The sequence below is a fragment of the Papaver somniferum genome, chromosome 2, assembly GCF_003573695.1.
Source record: "Papaver somniferum cultivar HN1 chromosome 2, ASM357369v1, whole genome shotgun sequence".
In the NCBI taxonomy this organism is placed as follows: domain Eukaryota; kingdom Viridiplantae; phylum Streptophyta; class Magnoliopsida; order Ranunculales; family Papaveraceae; genus Papaver; species Papaver somniferum.
The window spans coordinates 141,243,785-141,268,382 of NC_039359.1; the positions used below are offsets into that span (position 1 = coordinate 141,243,785).

At 37.4% G+C, this 24,598-nt stretch overlaps 2 protein-coding genes and 1 long non-coding RNA gene across 10 annotated transcripts; 2 read left to right on the forward strand and 1 right to left on the reverse strand.

Moving 5' to 3' along the window:
* Positions 1-10,389: 10,389 nt before the first annotated feature.
* Positions 10,390-13,306, reverse strand: LOC113349297 (F-box/kelch-repeat protein At1g57790-like). Of its 4 annotated transcripts, none has more exons than XM_026593242.1 (3): positions 11,915-13,306; positions 10,562-11,814; positions 10,390-10,479 (listed from the first exon to the last, which is right to left on the reverse strand). In XM_026593242.1, the coding sequence occupies exons 1-2, from the start codon at positions 13,093-13,095 to the stop codon at positions 10,602-10,604; spliced, it is 2,394 nt and encodes a 797-aa protein (XP_026449027.1). In that variant the 5' UTR covers positions 13,096-13,306; the 3' UTR covers positions 10,390-10,479; positions 10,562-10,601. The 4 variants fall into 4 exon arrangements, with proteins under 4 accessions (XP_026449027.1, XP_026449028.1, XP_026449029.1 ...); XM_026593243.1 differs by having other exon boundaries at positions 10,403-11,814; positions 11,915-13,126; positions 13,205-13,276; XM_026593244.1 differs by having other exon boundaries at positions 10,403-11,814; positions 11,915-12,256; positions 12,987-13,073.
* A 93-nt stretch (positions 13,307-13,399) lies between these two features.
* LOC113349299 lies at positions 13,400-16,761 on the forward strand. Of its 5 annotated transcripts, none has more exons than XR_003360066.1 (6): positions 13,400-13,577; positions 13,964-14,020; positions 14,536-14,826; positions 14,942-15,150; positions 15,783-16,299; positions 16,687-16,761. It is a non-coding gene; the product is annotated as an uncharacterized LOC113349299 (long non-coding RNA). The 5 variants fall into 5 exon arrangements; XR_003360068.1 differs by having other exon boundaries at positions 13,969-14,020; XR_003360065.1 differs by lacking the exon at positions 13,964-14,020 and having other exon boundaries at positions 13,401-13,577.
* A 9-nt stretch (positions 16,762-16,770) lies between these two features.
* On the forward strand, positions 16,771-22,152 carry LOC113349298. Its single transcript, XM_026593245.1, has 2 exons — positions 16,771-21,288; positions 21,465-22,152. The coding sequence occupies exon 1, from the start codon at positions 17,564-17,566 to the stop codon at positions 18,344-18,346; it is 783 nt and encodes a 260-aa protein (XP_026449030.1). The 5' UTR covers positions 16,771-17,563; the 3' UTR covers positions 18,347-21,288; positions 21,465-22,152.
* Positions 22,153-24,598: the final 2,446 nt, after the last annotated feature.

Genomic DNA, 24,598 nt, shown 5'->3' on the forward strand with positions numbered 1-24,598 from the left:
TCATGAAGAATGGATTCTACATGTTCCACCAACTGTAAGAGAAGAGGATTGGATAAAATTTTGTGAGAATGAAAAAGAAGAAAAGGCAGCGCAAAGTAGAATTGACCATAAGCGGAAAAGACAACAATATGGCTACACACATTGTTCCGGTCGCAAACCTCATTGTTTGGTCAGAGCTGAATTGGTACGTAAGTTTTCTCGATCTCTTCTACATTCACAATTTTCCCCATCTCTGTTGTATTTCAATAATGCCTCAAACTCTGATATATTCACAACTTGTCTCGATCTCTGTAAATGTAGGAGGCCGAGAATCCTGATGTAGAGATCAGTCCTGAGGATGTGTGGCTTAAAGATCATACACAAGAGAGTGGTTCAATCTTACCTAGCGCCCAGCCATATGCTGTGACTCAGTTCACTTTTCAGTTATTTCAAGTCTTCTCATTGTTTTTAGTTAAACATATTATAATTTTCTCGATTGTTATGCTTGGCACAACAGGATAAGTTGAAGAAGGCGCAAGAAGAGATCAAAGAAAAACTGGATGCAGGTCTTCTAGTAGAGGAACTTTGTGCACTTGATGCGGCTTTTGGAAAGGATACTAGAGGACGGGCTCGTTCTCTTGGTCTTGTATCTCGTACACAAGTTCAACTTTCTGCTCCTGCGCGTCACAAGGTCAATGAGTTGAAACAGAAGGAGGGTGGTGTTACTCAAATGGTGGAAGAACTAGGTGGAAAGGTGGGGGTTCTAATTGAAGGACTTGGCAAATTATGCCACATAGTTCAAGATATCCAATCTGCAATGCCAGCATCAGTTGGCTCAAACTTGGCCAGCACCCCAAAAGCTCCATCTCCACAGGGTGTTTCTGCTTCACCTCTATCATTTCCACAAGCTGCGACGAGATCACCAGCTGCATCAGGAGTACATGGCATGCCGCGTTGTTCATTACTGAACTTCGAGGGTCAAGTGGTTGCAACTGGTAACATCTGTACTGGTGGTTTAGGAGAAATAATTCACGGAGATCATGTACCCTTACATCTTTCCAAGGTGTGTATCGATACTATTTCCAAGCCAGATGCAATAACTGTGAGTGCCAAAAAGTATGCAGCGACCTTCAGAGACGTTGGAATTGGAGGATATGTGCTTCATCCAAAGATGTGCTTCTCAAGTTACGACACACCATTTATTTCTTTTTGATGTGTCAACCTTTTTGAGCATCGCGTAGTATCTGCCTCAACTCATATGGTTCTTTTTGGTCTTTTTATGCAGTTCAAACTTTTTTACGTATGCTCTTATGCAGTGGTGCATAACAAGTTTTTAGGCTTATTTTCCCCTTTTTTTCCAGTTCACACTTTTGTATGTATGCTGACTGATACGCATACTCTTATGCAGTTGTGCATAAGAATAGATTTACTTGAAGCAACTTCTGCAGTGCTGCATAACAAGTATTTAGGCTTATTTTCCCTCTTTTTTTTGCAGTTCACACTTTTGTATGTATGCTGACTCATACACATACTCTTATGCAGTTGTGCATAAGAATAACTTTACTTGAAGCAACTTTTTTTTTCCGATGTAACTTTTTCCTGAATTATGTGAACACAAACCGGCTTATGAATGGATATGCACTTTCAGTTCATCATTTATTTGTATATGTGTGGGTGGCTTTTGTTCTGTTATATGTGAATGCACAGGGGACTTCTCGCAAGGTCAGCTGAAGCAGCAGTAGCCAGCCGGGGAAATATCAATCCCTGGTAAGTACTTCACTTGGTTATATTTGTACTATAAAGTTTAAGAGGCGTGGTTTCTGACCTTCAATTTATACTTGCGAGGTATTATGCTGGTGGGAAGTGAACTACAGCTGGATTGGCATCAACCTGTGTACCTGCTAAAATACCGGGTAAGTAATTAACTTGTATATTTCTAGATTCCATGTTTCTTACGGGACTTTTGTTTGTTGCGCGTGTGAGAGAGCTTATGGACTTTGGTTTGTTTCAGGACCAATTGCAATGATGGCCTGGATCAGTGGTTGCAGTTTCAGTTGAAGCTCTTGATGACTAAATCATGGGCGTGTTCTTATTACAAAACCACAATAAGTATTTCTCATTGTTCTTCTCCCCAATTTATATTTTTTTGAAGTTTTTTCTGCTTTTAACATAGGTTGGTATATATGCTTAGGAAGTTTAAACTTAGCAGATACTTTTCATCTATAACTTTATGCATGGATTTCGAACTTGAAGTCTTAAAATTTGCAGCTTCTAGTTGGTTTATCAGCTCTAGCTGTGAACATAGAAAATTTGCAGTAAGTTTCTATGTACAGTCTAAGTTATATAAATTTGTGAACATAGGAATTTCTATGAACTGATACTTATGAGAATTTGTATACATTCCCCTACTATTTGATACTTAGAATAATTTAAGTTCTATTTTGTATGAATCCTTTGTATGAATCCATTTGAATGTGATTAGAATTGATTGAATGGACATGAATTTGATTGAAAAAAAATAATGTTGATTGTGAAGGATAAATGAAAGGTGTATGCAGGTGATTATTTTGAATTCAGGCGTATTCCGGCCGAGAATGAGCTGCCGGTCAACCTTGACCTGGTCAAAATTGGTCATTGCTGACTGATTTTGACCAGGTCAAGGTTGACCGGCAGTAATTTTTTTACTGTTTCAAAAATTTCGTAACAGCTTCAGCTTGTTACAACGTTCTGTTACTAAATAAATTCGTAACGTCTCTCGCATGTTACGACAGTGCCACGTAGTAACGGCTCTTCGCTGTTACAAGCGTCGTTACAAAAAAAATCGTAACGGCTGCTGGGCCGTTTCAAAAAAATTGTAGCACCCCTTTTCGTAACGGTCTGGAACAGTTACAACCCCGATTCGTAACGCTCAATAACCGTTTCGAATCGGAAAAAATGGTGTAGTGACCGGTAGTTTTCTAGATTCAGGTAACATATTGCCTATTATATTTCGATTTCAACCCATCTCGATTCCTAAGATTTACCTAGGTCTTCTGTTGTTACTTAAGATCTTTTTAATTGGCATGATTTTATCCATCGTCTGTTTTCTCTTTCGATCTAATCTTGTTCATCCTATTTCAAATCAGAGTTTTTACCCCAGATTGTATGTTGAAGTTGTCATCATATCCATTATTTATGTTTTTAGTTCTTACCCTTTTGAGATTCATAGACAATAGGGTACCAATTATCAATTGCTCATATTTCAACCCATGTTCGGTAAATTCTACCAGTAATCCCCTTTCTTGTGCTTCTCTTTGTACCTGTGTTTGGGTTGTGCAAAAAAAAAAAAAAACTATCTCTGAACTCCACCAGTTTTTGTTTGTCAGTTATCTCCTTTGGTGTTTTGTTATTTTGGTGGTTGCTTCTTGTTCAGATTTAAGTTATTTATTTTAGATGTGCTTTGATGAATGGTTCTGAATGGTTTTTTCCGTCAGCCGTGTTGGATTTCAAGTCTTCGTTTTAGATTTGCAGTCTTTTTGTTATGGTTTCTGTAATATGGAAAGGAGATTCTGTTCTCTCCTTTAATGAGTGTTTTTTTGTTTAAGCCTCGTGTCTTTACTAAGATTTTTGATGAGTTTTTCCACGATTTTGCTATCTCTTCTGAGTATCGTTGTTACTCATATATGATGACTATTAAGGGGTAGATTTCAAACAATCAAGCTAAGAAATGGATGACTCTCGACAACTGCATTCGATGGATGACTAGAAACTTGGTATCTTAGAAACCAGGCACTCAATCTCTTATCATGAGGATAGTTTGACATCAAGTAGCAATATTATGGTCTCACCAAGAAAAAGGGAATCCAAATTATTTCAATCAGGAAGGTTTAAGTTCTTATCATCACAACAACAAGCAACAAAATTCTAAATAGTTACTCTCCGGGCCGGTGGAATAGCAACCCTTTCTCTGATTAGTTCTTGCTTTTATTTTTTTCATATTTCTAGTCATAGGTTTTGTTTCTCAGAATAATAGTGTTTAGGTCTAAGTATAATAGTTTCCTAGTCCAAGGTGTAATATTTCATGTAGCGTCTGTATTCCTTCTTAAGCTCTCTTAAGTTAGTTTAAGACGCATAAGGTGTGTTTTGAAAGCTTTTTATAAGTGTCTGTAAGTGCTATCATATAAAGCACATTTACTTATCTTAGCTTTTAACTTTTAGTCTTTTGTACCTAAATTGTTCTAGTATGTTTTTAGTAACATTATTAGCAGTAGTAACTTCTTCCTTCTCTGGAAATCACCGCTTGCTGGACCAAGACGGAGAAAAAGGAGATAGACAGTTATCGTCTGGGATGTCCACCTCAGCATCTGGATGCAATCGCCTGACTAGCACCTTCAATGAAACGCATCGAGTACCCCTACCATCAACTAAACTCTTGTGGACTCTGTTGTGTCCATCAAAAGCCCAACTTTTCTTGTGGAAAGCACTGAACGGAGGCCTTCTGACCTTCGACTCCAACATCTCCCCCCGAAGCAATTCTAATCCGAAGATCGCTGCTCTCGCTCTGCTCCACAACTTTAATATTTTAGATTCATGGCATATCAATCCAAATGTAACTGGTGAATCTTCGGGTATCACATACCCTCGTGTAATAGCCTTTTAAGTTTTAATAGAATGCATGCTTCAAAAAAAAATGAAGAACAGTTTGGCTATTTCGCAAAAAAAATTCTCAACCGAACCTTAGTTCGGTTATGTCGCAAAAAAACATTTCCCAACCGAACCCTAATAGTTCGGTTAGTAGCAAAAAACATTTCCCAACCGAACCTTAGTTCGGTTAGTAGCAAAAAACATTTCCCAACCGAACCCTAATAGTTCGGTTAGTTGCAAAAAAAATTCCCAACCGAACTTTAGTTCGGTTACGTCGCAGAAAATGTTTCTTAACCGAACTTTAAGTTCGGTTTGATCGTAAAAAGTTTAAATTTTTTTTATAACCGAGGTCACTCCAAATACAGAGTTCGGTTTGATCGCAAGGAAAAATTTCAATTTTTTGTAACTGAACTTCTTACTAGTAACTAATCATTACTAATCATTACTAATCATACTAATCACTAATCATTAAGTTCGTTTTTGGTCATAAATTTGGGTAACCGAACTTAATCGCAAAAAAAATTAAAATTTCTCGCAAAGAAAATTTTCAATTTTTTGTATTAGAACTTCTTAATGGTAACTAATCATTACTAATCATACTAATCATATTAATCACTAATCATTACTAATCATACTAATCATTAATTAATAACTAATTAATCATTAAACTAACACATTTAGTTAAGGAGGGTAAGTTTGGTATTAAGAATATTTAGATAAGGGATGACTTAGGATTACTTATAATGTCTTGCCTAAAATAGAATCATGGTCCCATGTCTCCGATAATTAAGCTACTATCTTTGGGCTCTTGATTAGGACTTGCTAAGACCACTTAGGCCCAATCCAAGTGCAGCTTGATCTTCCTCGAGATTCAAGAAGAAGGCTACTGGAAATGTAAAGTGCAATTCGGTAATAGGAAGGAGGAGAACAAATGATGATACCCGAGGTCTGTACTCATCAATTTCTCCAGGTAGGAGTGACTTCGGAAACATAACAGATTCAACGACAAGAATGCAGGGAGGTACAGGAGACTTGCAACATTAAACACTATCCTCCGCACCAATGTAAACAAGTCTTCTTATTAGGTATAATTCACAAGCATTTTCATCCTTTACAGACGAAGTAATCTAAACTACATATTTGTAATTGAAATTTAAGCTCGGAATTGATCTATCTGTATTGTATTTAAATAATCCAAAGCTACAAGTAGGAAACTAAAATTGTTTCAACAAAAACTAATTAATAGTTTGTCCCGATACTAAACAAACAACTTCAAACATCAACTTCAAACATCTCTAATCCATGAATGCGGATATAAAAGATCGTAAATTTTCTGCAGATCTACCATTTCAAAAGTTGTTCCATGTGCCAACTTTCCAACAAATGATATAGTAACTTGGTGGAACTCCATAACTGATCGATTTTTCCAGCTTTAGAGTCTGTAGATGAGTATGATCTTCATGTTGGTTAAACTTCAACATAGAAGTCACTAACAAGCTGGTTAGGACAAGATTAGGAAATTGATGTAATCCTAAGGGAATTAGAAGTCATCTAGTTCTAAGAAAATGAAAGACATGTAATAAGGTAATAGGACTAGGAAAAGGAATTCATAGTTCTATATTTACATGATCACCAAAGTTGTGTTTGATCATATGAGCAAGATTAGAGCTTGTGTTTAGTTTTGAGAGATTTTCTAAACATCAATAAAGAGAGTTGTCTTTATATAAGCTAAGTTTCATCTTGCAGTTGCCATTAATTGGTATCAGAGCTTGTTTCTGAGCCATGGAAAACGGAACCACCATTGTGGGTGCAAAACAGTTCACGCCACCATTAATACAAGTTCCAATCCTCAACGCCACAAACTACACAGTATGGGCCATGAGAATGAAGGTACTGATGAAAATCTACAAAGTTTGGGAAACAATTGATCCTAGTACATTGGACCCAGACAAAAACAATGTTGCCATTGGATTACTCTTTCAAGCAATACCAGAATGTCTTGTTCTACAAGTTGGTGAACAGGAAACTTCAAAGAAAATTTGGGATGCAATAAAGGCACGTAATCTCGGAGCTGATCGAGTTAAAGAAGCCCGTCTGCAAACCTTAATGTCTGAATTTGAAAGAGTGAAGATGAAAGACACTGATACTATTGATAGCTTTACAGGAAAGCTATCAGAGATAGCCTCAAAAGCTGCGTCACTTGGACAATCCATTGATGAAGATAAACTGGTAAAGAAGTTTCTCAATAGTTTACCAAGATCCAAGTATATTCATATCATAGCTTCTCTCGAACAAGTCTTAGATTTAAAGAAGACTAGCTATGAAGATATAATTGGAAGATTGAAAGCATATGAAGAGAGAATCCTTGATGAAGAAACAATGGAGAAACTCAAGGAAAACTCTTGTACACAAACTCTTACCAACAAAACTCTGCGACAAGAGGAAGAGGTCGTGGAAGAGGTGGTAGAGTAAACAGAGGCCGAGGAAGGGGAGGAAGGTTTAACTCACAAGATAGAACAACAAGTCAGAATGATCAAAACCAAGGGAAAGAAAAGAAGGATAAATCAAACATTATTTATCACAGATGTGATAAACCAGGACATTTCTCCTCTGTATGCCCTGAAAGAATACAAAAGATGGAAGAAGCAAACAAGAATGAAACAAGGGAAGCAGATACAGCTCTTTTCATGCACGAAGTTGTATTCTTAAACGAAGGGAAACTAATACCAAAGAACTACGAATCAAAGGATGGAGAAGAAGGAATCTGGTATTTAGATAATGGAGACAACAATCACATGACTGGTAAGAGACACTACTTTTCTGAACTCAATGAGAAAATCAAAGGACAAGTGAAGTTTGGGGATGGATCTTCTGTAGAAATTGAAGGGAAAGGATCAATTATATTTCAGAGTAAGACCGGAGAACAGAAGCTTGTCACAAACAGCTACTTCATCCCAAACTTACAAAGCAACATTCTAAGTTTAGGACAAGCTACAGAAGTTGGATGTGATGTTAGAATGCGACAAGATTATCTAACAGTTCATGACCCAAGTGGAAGACTTTTAGTTAGAGTCTCACGCTCACATAATAGACTCTACAAGATAAGTCTCATGATTGGAAGGCCATTGTGTCTGAATATGAGACTAGAAGATCAGACATGGAAGTGGCACGCAAGGTTAGGACACATAAGTTTCAGAACCTTAAAAACTATGTCTCAGAACAAGATGGTTCGAGGGATACCACAACAAAACGGAGTGGTGGAGAGGAGAAACAGGACTCTAGTGGAGATGACAAGAAGTTCTTTGAAGGTTATGAAGGTACCTAATTATCTATGGGGAGAAGCTGTACGATACTCCACATACCTAATAAACAGGATACCTACGAAAGCTCTGAAAGACATGACTCCATATGAAAGTTTGCGAAAGAGAAAACCAAACATAGATCATTTAAGAGTGTTTGGTTGCAAAGCATACGCAAAAGTTGATTCTGCAACTCTTAAGAAACTGGATGATCGATCTCAGACTCTTGTGAATCTAGGAATTGAGCCTGGATCCAAAGCTTACAGATTATTCAATCCAACAACGAAAAGAGTAATAGTGAGTCGAGATGTGGTATTCGATGAAAAAGCAAACTGGAACTGGAAAGAAACTAATGATGGACCAAGTAGGGATCCAGGAATGTTCCACATGAGATGGGGTCAAGTAATTGATGAAGGCGAAGGACCCATAATCATCAATACCAATGGAAACAATGATGTTAATCAAGAAGAAGAAGAGAATAATGAAAACACTGAGAATAACGAAGAAGAAGAAGAAGAACAAGAAGAAGAAGAAGAAGAAGAGGAAGAGAAGATCGATGAAATAACTCAACCCATTCCACTGCGAAAATCAACAAGACAGATACAAAAGCCACAGTATCTGGAGGATTATGTTCTTCAAGCTGCAGAAGAATGTGAGATTATGCTACTTTCTGTTAATGATGAACCAAGGAATTTTCAGGAAGCAAAGGTCTCGACTAAATGGACACAAGCATGTAGAGAATAAATTATTTCAATCAACAGAAACAAGACTTGGTTTCTAGTTGATAAGCCAGGTGGGGTAAAAGTGATTGGTCTTAAGTGGATCTTCAAAATAAAACGGAATGCTGATGGTACTGTCAATAAATACAAAGCAAGGCTTGTAGCTAAAGGATATGTACAAGAATCAGGCATAGATTTTGATGAAGTTTTTGCACCAGTTGCTAGAATTGAAACAATACGCTTATTAATTGCAGAGGCAGCATCAAACTCATGGGAAATTCATCATTTGGACGTTAAGACGGCATTCTTACATGGTGAATTGCGAGAAGATGTGTATGTTGAACAACCAGAAGGTTTCGAAGTAAAGGGACAAGAACATAGAGTTTACAAGTTGACAAAAGCTCTCTATGGTCTAAGACAAGCTCCTCGAGCCTGGAATACAAAGTTAGATCAAATCTTAACAGAAATCAGATTAGTTAAGTGCTCTAAAGAAACATCAGTATACAGAAGAGAAGAAAAGGGAACGCTTCTTGTGATTGCAGTCTATGTAGATGATCTATTTTTGACTGGCAACTCCCTTAAGGTGATCAATGAGTTCAAGAGAGAAATCTCATCAAAGTTTGAGATGTTAGACCTCGGAAAACTCACTTATTACCTTGGCATAGAAGTCCATCAAGGAGTAGATGGGATTCAGATTAAACAAGAAGCTTATGCAAGGAGAATTCTGAAAGAAGCAGGACTTGAAACTTGTAATCCAACTAAGATACCAATGGAGTTTGGACTTAAAGTTTCAAAGGAACAAGAAGAAGCTGAGATTGATCCAACGAGTTATAGAAGAAATTTTGGATGCCTAAGATACTTATGACACACAAGACCAGATTTGGCTTTCTCTGTGGGAGTAGCAAGCCGTTATATGCAGAGTCCACGCAAGTCTCATGATGATGTAATAAAGCAGATATTGAGATATCTAAGAGGAACAATCAGCTGTGGATTGAAGTATGGTCGAGGAGGATCAAGAGGAATTGTTGGGTATAGTGACAGCAGTCATAATATTGACCAAGATGATGGAAAAGGTACAACTGGTCATATATTTTATCTAGGTGAAGCACCTATTACATGGTGTTCACAGAAGCAAGACACTGTAGCCCTCTCATCCTGTGAAGCTGAGTTTATGGCTGCAACAGAAGCAGCTAAACAATCAATATGGCTTCAAGAACTGTTGGGTGAAATCAAAGGAAGAGAACCTGAAAAAGTTCTCATCAAGATTGATAATAAGTCTGCAATTGCACTCACTAAAAATCCAGTGTTTCATGGGAAGACGAAACACATTCACAAAAGGTATCATTTCATACGAGAATGTATCGAGAGGGAGATCATCAACGTTGAACACATACCAGGAACTGAGCAGAAAGCAGATATATTGACAAAGGCATTAGCTCGGATCAAGTTTGAAGAAATGAGACAATTGATTGGAGTACAAGATATGTCATGGGTAACGTTGAAGCTTAACGGGGAGAATGTTGGTTAAACTTCAACATAGAAATCACTAACAAGCTGGTTAGGACAAGATTAGGAAATTGATGTAATCCTAAGGGAATTAGAAGTCATCTAGTTCTAAGAAAATGAAAGACATGTAATAAGTTAATAGGACTAGGAAAAGAAATTCATAGTTATATATATATATGATCACCAAAGTTGTGTTTGATCATATGAGCAAGATTAGAGCTTGTGTTTAGTTTTGAGAGATTTTCTAAACATCAATAAAGAGAGTTGTCTTTATATAAGCTAAGTTTCATCTTGCATTTGCCATTACTTCAAGAACAAACTCAAATTGTATCCATATAAATATGAGAACATCCCTGCACAAAAGAAACAGATACATGAATGTCAGTGTCGTGGGATAACAGAGACAGGCTCAATCTAACTGCAGCTTGATCTTACTTGATGGTGTGCTATCATCAGGCTCTTGTTTAGGACTTGCCTAAGACAATCTAGGCTCAATCCAAGTGCAACTAAATCTTTCCTTCGTATTATGAAAATCCTGCAAAGAATGTTGATCACTTCCAACACAATGATACCTACATGTATCAAGAGAATAGTATAAAATCCTTTCGCCGTATAATCTAGGGAAGTAGATTTTGTTCTCCATGCAACTACGTGGGGCGACTGCTGAAAAACTGGATGTATTGCTGATGAACAACGCATGCTTTCCCAAACTGTTCAGTTTTACCCAGACCATCTCCAAATCATCCAATCTATAAACATCTACGGATGTTCCACTCTGTCCTAAAGTCACTAGTAACAGCTTTTCATCACACTCCACCAAATAACTTGGATAAAAACCACCAAATTGTTTCAAAGACTTCGAAAGTACCGTCCAACTGGGGAAACTTTTCATGCTAAAAACTCCTAACATTCCATTATAATCCAAGCAGTAGAAAGCTCCATTGTAGAAAATCGGGTTGTTAATACACGGCATAAAGTTGTCCTCGGTGTAGTCTTCATAATCAAAGTCATAAACATCCCAATAAGTTGCACTCTTTCCCGGTCTTGTGACCAAGAAATTTATCTCATTATAACCTGATATTTCAAACCAATTGGAGATTGCAATTACCGAGCAATTGCGAGAGGTTGGTATCGACGAGAATGACATACCACCAAGTACATAGTTATCAGGTAAATCCGGAAGACGGATCATTTCCCTTGTGAAGGGATTGTAGCAGAATACAGTTTTTTTCCCGTTGGACAAGAGAAGCCATCCATCTTTTGAAAAGCGGATTGTAGCACCCACGAGTAAATGATCAGATAATATCATAAGGTACTTTTCATTTCCATGCATCGGGTCTATCATATTGCAGACATTGTCTCCATTATCTTCAAAGATTGAAATCAGCCATGGAGATATATATGTAGTTGTTGTGGCCCTCTTAGAAACCCATACTCGGTTCAATGCAGGGAGAATTGCAGAATTTTCTTTACAGGTTAAACGAAAATGGATGTAATCCACTGGATGGAGAAATCTCGCTATCTCCACTGTAATGTCAAATTGAGTAAGAAAATCCCACCGTTTTAAGGCTTCTAATTCGTCTACGCTATTATTTAACCTGCTCATGTTCTCCTCTCCTATACTGGTTTCAGTTGTATCTTGGCTTACTAGAAAATCTGTTATTTTTTTCCTTTTCCCGTCCATGTGCCTGCCAAAAGGGTTATCCGTAATTAGAAAAGCTAACAAGTGAAAAAAAGTGTATCATAAATACAATTTAGTTGTGGTTGCAATATTGATGCTGTATTTACCTGTTTTCTGTTGTGGGCATCATTATCCAAGTGGGCGGAAACCACGGATTTGGAAGCTGCAAACATGGCATGATAACTGTAGTAGCATTGTCTTCAAGTTCAAATGTGTACAAGCTCTGATCTTCGAGTAATGTATAAAACAAGCAACCCCTTTCAAGACCCATGTCAGCTGCGCAGCAACACGCTGTGGAAGTTGAATAACACTTTCTAGAGTCTTCCATGTCCATGTTTGAGCACAAAAATAGAACATGATCATCCAGAGACTTCAACAAAACCCAAGTCATTGATGAGAAATCCAACTTGAAGATATGTGTTGAGGCAACTTTTCTATATCCTCTTGGACTGCAATTAAAATGAACTTTGAAGATTTCATTACCAGATTCAACCCACTGTTCCAGGTAACAACTGTTTTCCTCACCTCCTCCTATCCATGTAAAATCGGCATGCTCTAACCTGATAATTTTTATGTGTCGGCTTTGTTCATTATCGCCAACCTGGTGCCCTAGTTTTTGTATTTCGATCTGTATGACCCAACCGTCTTCAAGGGATGCATTACAAAATGCGTATAGCTTACTTCTAAAGCAAACTAGGGACTCAATACTTAGTATATTTCGATCGTCGCCAGGAGCAGTTAGAGACAACACCTTTGTTCTCCATTGTTTGTCTCCAGGTCGACAAAAAGCTAGTACGTGCAGATCCTTGCGATTTTGCATTTTAAATTGGTCCACAAGCTTAAAAAGGAGGCATACGATGCAGCCTAGGTCGTCTGGATCAGAAATATTACTTTGAAGAGGTGGTGAGGATAATACTAAGTCATACAGAGAATATTGTTTTGATTCGGTATTAAAAGATTGACTGTCGAGGTTAGGTAATTGAATGGTTTCGGATGATACAGGATTCCACAATGAACAATCATATAAATTTAAGTTATCTTCAGTGTTACCAATAACAGTTAGCCATCCTTGATGAGAAGGTTTATGATAACATGCTTTCCCTTGCATCTCAGGAATAGACTTTATGCAATTTCTATTACTGGGTTCACATGGATTATAGAAATTCTGAAATTCCCTACCTTTTCCATGCGGAAAAACAAGCCAAGGTGCTGCCTTTGGAATTGGTGGACGCTGCCGTTCACTTCTATCAGCCGATGCCTTTGCTGGTGATGCTAATTGGTTGTCCATGGAAAAACTATGAACTTTAGAGGAAAAATCGCTGCGGATAAATTAAAAAATAAAATAAAATTCTTTGCAGAAGAGAGCAAACCCAGAATTCTGTAGGGATTGAACATACGTATTTTATATAGACCAGCCTAGTTTCCATCTTCATCACTGTGTTTGATTTAGGAAAGGAACTGCTTTTCAGATTCAGAATAGAAGAAGAAGAAGGATGACGTTTTGGTGGGCCCAGTCTGAATTAGGATTCTCCAGTCTGAACCGTGAAAAGTAAAAGCCCAAATAAAGCAAAGGATGGACGGTTGAGATGCATTTTGAGAACAAACTAAACAGAAAACTACAACCTCGTACCTAACTTGTCTTCTATCTTGTTCCTCAACCTCCTTCCGGAGAAAATCAAAGATACTCTGAAATTTTAGATCTATCAATCCAGAGATGGTTTTTGGGTCATCAGATCAGATCAAATCAAACTCCTGCATAAATTACTCAAGGTTTGATGATTTTTTTCTTTCTTTCTTTATTTTTATTGATTTTGTCACATCAGAAATGTTTGATTTTGTTGTGTTTATTCATTTTTTTCCCTAAGAAATTTCAAGGATTGATTTTTATTCACATCTTGTCTTACAAAAGTAGTTTCGATCTCATAATTTTGCTTTCTTCTCACAGATCTCAACCCCCTAAAATTGTTTGCTTAGAATCCCTCTCTGCATCTCTGTTTACCATCTTTCTAATCTGTGGTTTTTATTAAAATTGCTTCCCTGTCAGTAATGTCTCTGTGTCTGCTTGATTTGCTTTCTTTAATAGTAGCTCAGGGCTCAAGTCTTGTTATTTTATGATATGCTCATTTTTGCATTAATAGAGAGCTCATCTTTTTCAGTGTAGGGGTCAATCTCTACTCTGTTGCTGGAACTCAATTCACAGATATGATGAAGAGGTTAAGGCACAAATGACATCTTCTGGCAAGCTATGAAGAAAGAATTAAGAGATTGGAAGCAAGACTCTCTAGAACATTTGCACTTGCTTCCAATCTCTTAATTCTTTCTTATAGATTGGAAGCAAGTGTAAATGTTCTAGAGATTGTAAATGTTCTGAACCATTTTTGTGTTAGTGAAATTACAATAACTGTAGTTTTGAACCTCTTTTTTCATATTACAAATTTCTCTTGTTCTATTTTTCTTTATGTTTTTGTGAGTTTTTTTTTTTCTCCTAATGGTTTATATAAATGACATTTTTTTGTAACAAATATTTTAGGTTAGCCTACCCCAACTTGTGTTGTAACCCTGGATTAAAAGGTGCAAATTGAGATTCTCTAGTTTGGGGATGCTGCAATTGCATTCTTCAGAGTTCAACACAACAAACAATCTGTGTCTTGTAAATCTCAGGTTTGCTCTTTTGTTAAGTTAATTACCAATCTAACTTCCTTTCTGGCTTTGTGTTTTTTTTTTCCAGGTTGACATTATTGTGGCCGTCCATGAGTTGTTTGCTGAATGTGGATGGGCTTTGCTGTGCTGGTAAAATAGTGAAGGAGAGGAAGGAACATTACTTGACTTAAACTAGCAACCAAATTTCTTTTGCCCTTAGATATGAAACTGAAATCAAGTTCGCAGTCACACTATGAGTAAAGTGTTATAGGATTATTTAATCTTAAAAGAGTCTACCACCTATAATAAGTGAGTGAGATTCAAATACTTCGGCAGATATGTTGAGAGAATTTCAGGAAGGAGAAGCTGACGATATTCGGTGAGTTTAGTGCCATCTGAGATACCAGTTCAGCAGGTTTCTGTAATATATGTGGACAGCTCAATAGTTACTTCACTTTGTAATTTTCTAAATATTGTTCGTATTCATTTTTCAGGTTCTTGACACTGGAGGATCTTGCCAATATTTCCTTCAAGAAGGTCCTAATTATTATGAGAATGCTTTAGATTGTTGTCTTCAAGCTAAAGAGATAGATAATAAAGACTGTTGTTCGGTACCAACTAGGAGCACTATCATGTTCGGTGAGCTAGTTAAGTGTATCACGCTGGGCATTTGAGCAAGGGGTTTAATGCAGCATTAACAATTGTAAGCATATTTGTGACTGCTTAAGCTATGTTACTGGGCGTCACACAGTGGGTGAGGAGATGCCACTTTTATAAAGTGGCGCCCATGCTTCGCCTTTCTAGGCGCCCAGGCCAAGGCGCCTGTTTGCTGGGCGCCAAAGAAGGAAAAAATATTTCCCAAATCTTTTTCATTAAGTCAGACATTAATATATTAAAACCCTAAGCTAATTATGTTAAGAAACAGATCATACCTAGCTGTTTTTGTTAATTAGTGAAACAATAATAAAGGTAAAAAAAAATCTTTCTAAATCCTTTGCAAGTCTTTTATATTAAGTTTTACAAGCTAATATAGAAAATCCTAAGCTAGTTATCAGTTATGTCAAGATCATAGCATTTATTAGTTATTTGTTATACAATATGAGCACTCCTACAATTTTCTTCCACCATTTATATAAAAACATATGCGAGAATTATTGTTTTACGCTGCGGCTTCTCCACGCCTCGCTGGGGCTCGGGGTTTTACACCCGGCGCCGTACTTCTCCTTAAACAACGTAGTGCTTAAGTTGTATTATACCTGCATGACTTTAAAGTTTAAACATCATGCACCGTCTTATCATTTGTTGATGTTATTTTCTGTTTGTCTTGAATTTAAGGAACTTCATGAAGCAATTATTGGAAGTCCTAATCGCTATTCGTGGTGAGGTTGCTTGTCTTTCTGTGGCAGAGTTGATTCTGGGCCAGAAGTTGTACTGAATCAATATGATCTAGTAAATGGAAAGCCGACTTCTAAACGATCTAAGATTCTTTACGAAAATGCTGACGCTCAGGAAAGCAGTGGAGCACAAGCTTGTCAAACATTCAGAAAACAGCAACGGGATAAATTTAATAGAGGTATGGATACTGGATTGAGTATAAAGCCGTCTACCAGATTAGAAATTGTCCTGGGATCCGCAGAAAGAGAAAACATGTCTTAAGTTGATGGTACCCCACGTCGAGGTATATTTGAGTTGGCACCGGAGGAAGCTGCTTGTACTGACATTTGCAGCAAACATGGCCGAATATACTAAAACAAATAAAGCATTTCGTCTGAAGCCCAATCCAAAATCACATTCAGGCTTGGATTCTGCTGAGCAGAAAGCATATGCATAGCAATGGCTATTTAGGACTTCGGTAAGTTAAATTTGAATTTATTGTAGCCATGAGATTAGATGTCTCAATAAGTTAAGTATTTTGAGAAAGTAACAACTCATAGTGGTAAGAACCTTGCAAAAATCATACTTTGGGCATGCCTTAGCTTAATTTTCTATAAGTTTCAATAGCTTCGAATAGAAGGAATCTCTCAAACTTCTTAATTCCCGTGAAATAGCTATATAATATATATTAGTCAATTGGATTTATATGATTCCAATTTATGATTCCAGGATGACTTTAATGTTGGTATGTGGATGCTGCAAATGCATTCTGCCTCTCCATTTTTTTTTTCTAAAACAAACAAATTTCATTGATTATTTGTTAATTTCTTTGATGTAAAATTTTTGGTGTTTGGTTTGTTTTCAGTTTGCTTTAGCAGCTATCAATGATGCAGATTCTGCTGCTCAGTGGGAACCATTAGCTCCAACTAAAGAATCTCAGGCAAGCTTCTTGATTTTTATTTTTTTTGTTTTTTGATGCATGTTGAAACTTATAGATTAAGGTTTGGTGAATTTGAGGGTTAAATAATTAGAAAATTAGCTCATATATCAGTGCTTCACTAGAATGAGGAATGAAAGGGAATTCTAAAGTAGATTTTGAAGTCCCCTAATTTTGTTTATGAGTTGTTAATTGAATTGTTCGGTCCGAGCTTTATACAGGTAATGCGCATCTTTTTCTTTGTGATCTAATTTTTTTGTTTACTTTTTCGAGGTTCTGCGTATGTTGGTTTTTATTTGCTTTTCGTTTACTCTGATCACTTTAGGAGTTCCATTTTTCACAGACGTACCATGAAGGACTTCTCAAGTTGCAAGCGAAAGAATATGCTAAAGCTCCGAACTTTCAGAAGCTGTTAGAAAGACCCTTTGATATCAATTTCCCAGGTAGGGGAGAGGAAAGATTTCGGAGAGAAAATCCAGGTGATAATGGAGAGTGGCGCTAGGATTGGTGATGGCAGGGAGGATGAAGACCGTAATGATGATGATCAGGGAGGTCCTTGGTCTCTGGTTAAGAAGAGAAAGCGATCACGAGGGGCTAATTCCGCTGATTTTTCATCGGATAACAGACAGATATGTACAGTTGAGGCAAAATCCTTCTCTTTCAATAGGGGTTTTGGATCGAAGAAAGGACTGATTCTCTTGAAAGAAACAAAAGGAATCAGGTCTGTCTCTCTTTGGATTAGTAATAAGGGTTTCTCTTGGCTTCTTTCAATCTTTCAGAGAGAAACTTTGAAGAAAGGACTAATATGGAATACTGGGAGTTTATTATTCTTAGTGAGTGGCTGATGGTCGCTAGAGGGAAGAACGAAAATGGTGAATTCATTAAGCTCAAGGGTCCAAACTTCAAAGGTGGAGCTACTGAAATATTCTTCCCTGCTGGTAAACTAAACGAGGGTTGGCTGTCTGTTGTTCACTCAATGAAGGCCTTAAATGTGGAGAATGTTGTTGGTAAAACTTTTACCTCAGATGAAGAGGTTTCTTTGTCTCCGACTTTTGGTCCACAAAAAGCATTAAATGCTCCAGATTCAGTAGCTGCAACTACATTTAAAGGAGGGCTTGACGTTATCAGTTGGAATCAAATGATTGTTATTAAAGCCAGCAACAATGTTAAGGACTGGAAAGCTATAGGGTTCGAGCTTGGGAAATCGTTCAAGTTTAACAACAATTTCCATTTTCAACCTTTCTCCTCCATTCAAGCGTTGTTTTGCATCAAAAACCCATCGGAGAGAGAGTTTCTCTTTAATTACGGTGTTTGGAATCAGTGGGATTTGGATTTTACATTTGTTGCATGGTCATCTAAGGAGGATACTATCTTATCAAACCCGATTCAGATTACAAAACCCAGCTGGGTTCTTGTAAGAGGTGTTCCATTTTCATTATGGAACTCTAAAACTTTTGAGTCGATTGGTGCGAAGTGTGGCGGACTAATCCAAGTTTCTCCTTATTCTGTGAATGGCTGGGATATTTTAGTCCTTAAGTTGCAGGTCAAAGCCCCCTTAAGAGCTCTCTCGGATGGAGGTCTCTATTGATTACAAACCGCTGCCGCTCAAAGCTATGGTCAGTGTTGATGATGATCAATCGGAGAATATTATTTCAAACTTTGGTACTGTTGATCTCACCAGAATCTTCTTCCTGTGATGATGGTGAACGATTCCGGGCAAATGATTCAGGGGATAAGGATGGCATTAATGCCAACGGTACTCGTACTATTTCACAGTCTGACCAAGCTCTTAAAGGAAGCGGTGTTGCCCTCTCATTGGAGGCATTTCCTGAGATTTCAACGGTCAAACTGGGAAGTAATTCGCAATTTCGAGGGTCTCTGTTTGCTTCCGTGACTGATTCAGTTGGGGATGGTAGGAGGGCAATAAATGATTCTGCTTTTGGAATCCTAATATTGTCTCCTTGCAGTCTTGTATTATTGGTAATTTTTCTGTTAACGTTCATTTCAAAAATGTGAGTGATAACTTCGATTGGCTTCTCTCTGGAGTGTATGGCCCTTGTGACACTCTTGAAAGAAGAAGGATGTGGAGTGAGTCAAGTCTTATGAGGCTTGTTTGGGATCTCCCTTGGTGTGTGGGTGGCGACTTTAACGAGGTCAGGCTTATGCACGAAAGAAAAAACTGTAATAGTAGCACTAGAGGTATGCAAGATTTCAACAAGTTCTTTGACTCTGAAGAGTTAACTGATAGTCCGGTTGTGGGTGAGAAATTCCAATTATCTTCTGAGTAAACTTGATAGATTCATGGTGTCTGAGTCTTGGGAAGCTCATTTTCCTACCGTTTGTGTTTCAGCTCTAGCTAGGCCTTTCTCTGACCATAAACCAATTAAATTATCTTGTGATCTGGTCGATTGGGGACCAACCCCATGGAGATTTGAAGATATGTAGTTGCATAATACTAATATCCTTGAGCTTATGAAGGAGTGGTGGAATTCGTTCTCTTTTTTTGGGGATTCAGGTTTTGTGTTGGCCAAGAAATTCCAAGCCTTGAAAGAGATGTTGAGGACCTGGAATAGAATCGACCGTAAGTGTGATCAGAAGCTGGTGGAAATTGCTTTGTTAGATCAATCAGAGGATCTGAATGAAGGGCTCGTTCTCTCTCAAGAAGCCAAAAGAAACCACTTGAAGATGGAATACGAGAACTTGGCTGATAGGCAAGAAATACATTACAGGCAAAAGTCTCGTATTCAGTGGCAAATGGATGGTGAAAGAAACACAAAGTATTATCACCGTATTGTTAATAACAGAAGAAGAAGAAGAAACACTTTTGCTTCTCTGAATATTAACGGGGTGATGGTGGATGATAAGCAAGCTATAAGGGAGGAAATTGTTTCTCACTTTGAGAACAGATTCAAGCTTAATTCTGAGGAGTTCATTGTCTTAGGAAGATCTCTACCGAGTCAGCTTAGAGTATTGAAGCTCAGATTACTGAAGACGAAGTTTTGGCAGCGCTGAAGAAGTTGGGTCAAAATCGAGCTCCAGGCCCGGATGGTTTCCAAGTGAGTATCATCGTTAAATGTTGGGCTTTCATGAAGACTGACATCATGAGAGTGGTTAAAGTTTTTGAAGATTGTGGTTTTATCGATGGGAGGCTCAAATCCACTTTTCTTACTTTGATTCCGAAAAAGGAAATTGTTGAAGAAGTCAAAGACCTGAGGCCAATTAGCCTAACTGGTACTGTTTACAAAGCCACATCTAAGGTGTTAGCTGAGAGGCTCAAACCTTTGCTTCACTCTATATCTCTCCTCATTAAACTGCCTTTATAAAGGGTACACAGATTTTGGATAGCATTGATTGACCTGGAAAAGGCCTTTGATAACGTCAAATGGTCTTTCATCGACCAAGTTTTGCAAGCTATGGGGTTCGGTTCTAAATGGAGAATGTGGATTCAAGGGTGCATCAAGCGAATCCCTTTCTCTATTCTTGTCAATGGGTCAGCTTGTGGGAGGTTTGTGAATGAAAAGGGTATAAGACAAGGGGACCCTCTTTCTCCCTTCTTATTTCTTCTTGTATCTGAGGTGCTAACTCACATGTTTGAAAAGGCTACATTAGCAGGATGGATAGGTGGCTTCACTGTTAAGAAAGATGGAATCGAAGTCAGTCACTTACAATTCGCAGATGATACCCTTGTTTTCTTGGATGCAAAGGTGGAACAGCTCAGGTACCTAAAATACATTCTTTTATGTTTTGATGCTGCTTCTGGTCTTCACACAAACTTTAGTAAAACTAGCTTATTTGCTGTTGGTGATGTAACCAACATGGATGGTTTGACTGAGGTAATGGGTTGCGCTAGTGGTTCTTTTTCCTGCCAATTACTTGGGGATGCCGCTAGGTGCTAAATCTAATTCTAAGAGTAAATGGGACAAGGTGGTTGAAATTTGTAAGTCTAGGTTATCCACATGGAAGAGAGGTGTTCTTTCTAAAGGTGGTAGGCTTACTCTTATCATCAAGAGTGTTTTGCTGAGCTTGCCCGTTTACTACTTCTCTCTCTTTGTTGCTCCTATTTCTGTGGTCAAGCAAATTGAGAGTACTATCAGAAATTTTTTGTGGGATGACGCCAATGGAGGTAAGAAGCATCATTGGGTAGGGTGGAAAAAGGTTTCCATCCCTCGTGCTAGAGGAGGGTTGGGTATCAGAAACCTTAAAGGCATGAACAGAGCTCTTTTGAAAAAAATGGTGGTGGAGATTGGGAAAGGAAAGGCACTCTTTATGGGCCAAGATCATTCACGAGAAGTATGGAAATCAGGATTCTATCTGGAGAACTAAACCCCCAAAAGATTCTTATGGTGTTTGGAGACATATATTCTCCGTTGCAGATGATTTCTTTAAGATGTCTCAATTTAAACTTGGCAAAGGTGACACTGTTAGATTGTGGGAGGATAACTGATGTGCTCAAGGAACTTTGGAATCTCTCTGCCCAAACTTGTATAGGGTAACCACTTCCAAGCAAATTTCTGTGTTGCAAGCACTTCTGTAAGTTTTGTCCTTTTCAATGTACTCTTCTTTTTATCGAGCAAAAAAAAAAGATATCAATTTCCCAGGTTTAGCTGCTTTCAAGTACTCTGATTATTATTGGTGTATGTTCTTTTTTTTTCCATAATTTGGTTTTTGTTTTCTTTTTCTGAATGTTTAGCTTTTGTCTTCTTTAGGTGGACAGTAGTTCCAGTGAGGTTCATATGTTACAACTCAGATAAGAAGTTTGCCTCTCTTTTGGGATAAATTGAAATATTATGATTCAAGTCTATTCAATTTTTGTATTTTCTCAATATTGTTCGTAGTCTTCTTTTTCCAGGTTTTTGACACTGAAGAATCTTGCCAATGTGTTCCCTCAAGAAGGTCCAATTTATGTAAGTGAGAACGCGTTACATTGCTATTTTCAATTTATGTAGAAGCTGTAGAGATAGATAATAAAGACTCTGTTGTTTGGAACCAACTGGGAACGCTATTTATGTTCGATGGGCTTGTTAAGTATTTCACATTCGGCGTTTGAGCAAGGGCTTTACTGCAGCCCCAACAATTGCAAGGATAATTGTAGCTTCTTAAGTACCTGCATAACTTTATGTAGCTTGTGGTTGAGCTCTAAATGATGCGAGTATCTCTATGAAAAATGCAGAGAACAAGTAAACAGCAAGAAAGCAAAATTACGAAGAGTTATTGATTGATCATAGAGTTGTTAACAGGTCAGAAACTCTTTTCGGTTACAGAGTACTGAAAAAACTGAATAAAAGCTAAACTTTGCCATAATCTTCTGTTTTACTTAAAACTTTCACATTGTAGTATCTTCTGTTTTACTTAAAACTTCACATTGGAGTATTCAGAATTTCGTGTTCTTATGCATCTCATTTGTATGCTTTTTATAAGCAATGCAACTGGTAAAGCTCAGTGAGTCAGCTCCACATTCATGACACTTTTTCTGTCCATCCCAAACCTCTTTTATTTTAGACTTTGTTGATAACAGACCTTTTTTCGCCTCTTCCTTGACCTCGTAGAGGTTCATTCCTTTGGCTGCTGCTGCCCCTGCAGCGACAATAGTATCCGACTGAATTCTTTTTCTTGTAGACAAAATGTCAACCAAAAAGCCAGATTCCTTGGCTGTCTTTGCTGCGGCTGTGTAGGCTGATAATTCACTCTTACCTGGCGTTTTTAGGGGTCACTCAAAAGGAATTAGGGGCCAACAATAAAACAAAATAGGGTCACCCAGACATAAATTGAAGCTAGCCCTTATCTCTCGTAAATCGTAATGGCAAAATTATCCTTACATATTCGGTAGATATGATTAGATTTCTATCTACCGAATGCATTCGGAAGGTAAATTAAAATCTTTACCTCCGAATGTAGTCCGGGTAGTATATTGGTGAAATTTGTTTCATTATTTTCATTTGTTGTCATAGAAAAGAAGAAGGAAAAAAGGGAAAACCCCCTTCTTTTTTTTAATAATCAACAAAAATGGATGGATACGAAGAAGAAGCTGAGAATCATCGTGAAGAACATAATGTTGAAGGTTCGCGAACGTTAAGAGAAGACGATTTGGGGTATATGTTGAATGATCCAAACTTTTGTGGAGAGGAAACCCTAGACGACGCTTTCATGGAAGAAAACGACGAATCACCCGAGATTGAAACTAATGATGCATCAAACATACAGGTATTATGTTAAGAAACTCAAATACCCACTTTGAATGTGTTTGTATGCGTTTGTAAACAAGAAAACCCGATTAATGCATGCATTGAATGCCATGTACTACCCAGAATCGGTAGATAATGTATCTAAATATCTACCGAATACAACATACTGAATACCAAATATCTACATTCGGTTGATATATATAGTATATTTTCTCCCGATTATCCCCAAAATACGCGAAAACCCCCAAATTGATTTCCCAAAATATCTACATTCGGTAGTTTTTTAGAGTATATTTTTTTCCGAATGGCCCCAAAATCAAATCTTCGCAAACTTGTTAAAATTTTAATTCTTCTTTGAAAAATATTTACATTCGGCAGTTATGTAGAGTACATGGTCTACCGAATGTCCCCAAAATAAAATTTTCGCAAACTTGTAAAATATTTTGTTCTTTGAAAACGGAGGAATATTAATTACTTTATCTTTCGATTTTCAGTATTCGGCAGTATTATCATATTTATATCTTCCGATTATTTATTTTTTTGTACTCAGGAGACTGTCTAACTCTTTCTATTGAATTCGGTAGTTTAGGGCACACATTATTATTCCGATTGTTGGTCAATCGGCTGTATTACTTACTAAATATCTTCCGATTACTGTACTAAAACATGTTGCTTCATTTTGCAGGCCGTTGTAGGGTTTGTTGATGATTTATATTTGTGGCCCGATACTTCCCTACGCTATTCAAATGATTTGGTTTGTTCACTACTATATTCAGACGATATTCAAATATTTGTCTATCGAATATATAGTGGCCTAAAATTCAGAATTTTGAAAAACTTGAAAATCTTCAAATTGGAAACTTGTAATAATCGGAAGTAAATCTAGTCTCTCAAACCTCCGAATATAGAGTGGCCTAAATTCCAAACCTCCCATAATGCTGAGGTTTTGGCATTTTGGAGCGACCATAAGCATTGGAATTTCGAAATGCTTAACTACTATATTCGGACGATATTCAAATATTTGTCTACCGAATATATAGTGGCCTAAAATTCAGAATTTTGAAAAACTTGAAAATCTTCAAATTGGAAACTTGTAATAATCGGAAGTAAATCTAATCTCTCAAACCTCCGAATATATAGTGGCCAAAAATTCTAAACTTGCCATAATGCTGAGGTTTTGGCATTTTGAACCACATAGAGCCATGTCATGGTTGGTTTTGAACAAGTTATATCCGGAAGATAAAATATACATATACTTCTGAATATAAGTTTGCACTTGCAACATTCGGGGGATAGCTTAAATAGTAGTTCTCCGAATGTTGTTCAACATTCAACAATTTCAGGCTGTTATCTTTCCCTAAAAGGCTGTCATAGATGAAATCATAAAGATAACTTAAAATGCATTTCATAAACCATAAAAGTAGTCATTCACAAACCATAAACGTAATGTACGAACTTAAAAGCCGATCCAAACCACATAATCCAGCACAAACTATAGCACACATCTAAGTTAAACCATTGTCATCTATTTCTTTCCTTTGACTTTAAGACGACTAGCGCGGGTTTGACGAAGACCTTCAGCTTCTTCCTCTTCATCTTCGGCACCTTTAGCTTCAGCTGCAGCGCTCGATGAAGCTCTAGTTCTTTTAACACCCTTT

Coding starts and splice junctions, on each gene's coding strand:
- LOC113349297 (XM_026593242.1), bottom strand. CDS start 13,095: ATGGACAACCAATTAGCATCACCAGCAAAGGCATCGGCTGATAGAAGT. Junction 11,815..11,914: donor ATGCCCACAACAGAAAACAG/GTAAATACAGCA, acceptor CCCTTTTGGCAG/GCACATGGACGGGAAAAGGA.
- LOC113349298 (XM_026593245.1), top strand. CDS start 17,564: ATGGAATACTGGGAGTTTATTATTCTTAGTGAGTGGCTGATGGTCGCT.